Source organism: Sinocyclocheilus grahami, unplaced genomic scaffold (assembly GCF_001515645.1).
Source record: "Sinocyclocheilus grahami isolate Dianchi unplaced genomic scaffold, SAMN03320097.WGS_v1.1 scaffold440.1, whole genome shotgun sequence".
Taxonomy (NCBI): domain Eukaryota; kingdom Metazoa; phylum Chordata; class Actinopteri; order Cypriniformes; family Cyprinidae; genus Sinocyclocheilus; species Sinocyclocheilus grahami.
In genome coordinates this window covers 1,294,521-1,297,440 of record NW_015505619.1, presented here as the reverse complement: position 1 = coordinate 1,297,440, position 2,920 = coordinate 1,294,521, and the positions used below count along the sequence as shown (strand labels likewise).

At 36.4% G+C, this 2,920-nt stretch overlaps 1 protein-coding gene across 1 annotated transcript in view; it reads right to left on the bottom strand.

Annotated features, from left to right (window-relative positions):
* Positions 1–2,704: 2,704 nt before the first annotated feature.
* The window catches only part of LOC107552038 (bis(5'-adenosyl)-triphosphatase enpp4-like), a 5,949-nt gene continuing 5,733 nt past the window's right edge, over positions 2,705–2,920 (bottom strand). Inside the window, exon 3 of the mRNA XM_016233842.1 lies at positions 2,705–2,883. Within this exon, the coding sequence (XP_016089328.1) occupies positions 2,705–2,883 (179 nt within the window). The remainder of the gene's footprint in view (positions 2,884–2,920) is intronic.

Sequence of the window (2,920 nt, the reverse complement as noted above, 5' to 3'; positions counted from 1 at the left end):
TAGATATCATAATATTTAGGCTATAATATTATAAATCAGGTTGGTTTGTATTGCTGACGTAATATGTAAATGATATGCGTGCGGCCCGCGAGACTTGCACTTGGACCATAGTGCGGCCCGGTGGAAAAAAAGGTTGAGCACCACTGCTTTAGGGTCTTAAAGAAAAGTCTGTAACATAGTTTGGTTCAAATTTCTCAATGGTAGTGTTAAAAACACTTTTTTTTTTTACCCATGTCAAAAACAGAGCAAGCCGTTTTGTAGCATTTTCTTTTAAATGTTAATGAGCTCTGCTCGGACTGATGACAGCTCACTCAGGGCGGAGCTAAGGTAAGACACCAGTCCAGTCTGTGCTGAAACACTACTGTCACTCAAACTATCGTGGGAGGGGCCTGCTTTTGTGACGTCACACAGACAGGCATCTGAGATCGGCTCGAAACACTGTGTGGATTTTTATCATTATAGGGGGGGTGTGTACACGCACTGCCAACACACATTTCAGTTCAAATTTCAAACAACTTGTAAAAGTGCATGTAGCATCCAATGACCCCTTTAAATAGAAAAATAACATCCCTGTTATACAAACATTTTAAAGCATGAATAAAAATTCCTCATTTTAAAAGCAGCAACATGTTTCCTTCCCTCAAATCTGAACCTACAGATTACAGTGCAATAAGCAAAAACACAAGCTTTACGGTGTATTTACACTTACAAAAATCTCCAAAAAACAGTCAACACTCATCTACTTCATTCTACTATACAAGAAACATTCAGGTACAAAGCCCTCATAAACCCTACAGAAATATTCCTCAGTAGGGATTCAAGAAGAAACATTCCTTTAGTTGCATTCAATCTAAATACGCCTTTTCTGCAAAGAAACAAAGACTAAGCAACTTATAGAAAAATAAATAAATATTCAGATTTAACTGGTTGTGTATTTGACTTCATAAATAAAGTTTCACTACAAGCAAAATCAGTACGGGCATTTTCAAGTAACCTCAGTATCCCGTTTCTTCACTGAAAAGAAGCTAGTAATAATTATTATTGCTTACGTTCTGCACTTTTTTTTGTTCTGCATTTCCCAAAAGCATTGCAAACCTAAGTAGAAATCATTGTTTCAATGCATTCTAAGACCTACTTAGACTTTCGATGAAACACAGCAGTTTAAGAGCATGAAGCATGGTGTACCTCAGTAACCTGACTGCTAACATAGAGTATGCATAGATATAAAGCAATATTTATATGCATATGATAATGCTAAAAAGCATTACTGGAAGTAGCATGATTTAATCATTCTGAAATCTGTTAAACACGAAGAGAGCATGCTTGTGCGTGTGAGACTATTCAGGAAATTATCTAACAATCAAAATATTTGTAGCTTTTTTTCGTACATGTTGTTGTTGCCCAGAGTATGGAAACGTATTTCCGCCATGAAAAAAAAAGTAATTAAGACTTCTTACAATTCTGACTTTTTTGCCACTATTCTGAGAAAAAAGTCTGAATTGTAAGACATAAACTTGTAATTGCAAGATATAAACTCAGAATTGTGAGATAGTCACAATTACCCTTTTGTATTTCATGACAGAAACAAGCTTGACTTTTCCTCGCAATTACAAGTTTATAACCTGCAATTCTGACTTTTTTTCTCAAAATGAGTTTCTCGCTCACAATTCTGAGTTTATATCATGAAATATTAAGGGGGGAAAAAAATCTGAATTACAAGATATAAAGTCGCGATTACCTTTAATTTTTATTCCTTGGCAAAAACAAGCTCGAGTTTTTTATCTCACTATTCTGAGGGGGAAAACAATTGTGAGATATAAACTCGCATCGCATTTACCCTTTTTTGTATTTTTTATTCCATGACAAGCTTGACTTTTCCTCGCAATTACAAGTTTATAACCTGCAATTCTGACTTTTTTTTCTCTCAAAACTAGTTTATTACACAATTCGGAGTTTATTTGGAGAATTACAAGATATGTCAAAATGAACTTTAATTCTGAGGAGAAAAACAATTGTGAGATATAAACTTTTTTTTTTTATTCTGTAGTAGAAATTCCATACCAGGGAACTCATACAGGGATAGTTCACCTAAAAATACAAATTCTTTCTTCATTTACTCAAACTCAAGTTGTTCCAAACCGGTTCCAAGACTTTCTTTCTTCTGTTAAACATAAAAGAAAATATTTTGAAGAATGTTGGTTGCCAAACAGTTGCTGTTAGCCATTGACTTCCAAAGTATTTTTTCCATACTATGGGAGTCAATGGTGACTGGCAAATGTTTGATTACCCATTCTTCAAAATACCTTCTTTCATGTTTAACAGAAGAAAGAAATTCTTGGAACCGGTTTGGAACAACATGAGCTTTGTCAGAATTTTCATTTTTGGGTGAACTATCCCTTTAAGAACAAATTTCTCAACAGCTGCTGATAATGTTGAGGACATGTTTTGTCATGTTGTTTAGTACTAACGATGACTCATTATCATTATTGTGCCTTCAGTGTATGTTACTGGCTTAACAATAGCTCAATTTCTCCCTTACAGTTTCAGTATGATTGTCATCTCTGCACCATTTCAGCGTTTAAAGGAACAGTTCACCTGAAATTGAAAATGAAGTCGATAAACTATTCCTTTAACGTATCCTGCATGCGTTTGAATCAAGTCAAATCCCTCCATCCAACACAGTACCTGCGTCTAATAACACACTTCATTCAAGCAGCGGCTCGTCATCAGCGTCGTCCTCTAACTCCAAGCGGGCGAACGGACGTGAAGACGAGGCATCTCTGTTCTTCATCAGCTTGAATAGGCAGGTGAAGGTGGTCAGGATGATCAGAACCCCGATGACGAGGCCCACCGCTAATGCTAGCTCTCCGCACTGCTCGTTAACTAGCACACAGCGCACGTGAGCGAAGCTGCCGTTGTT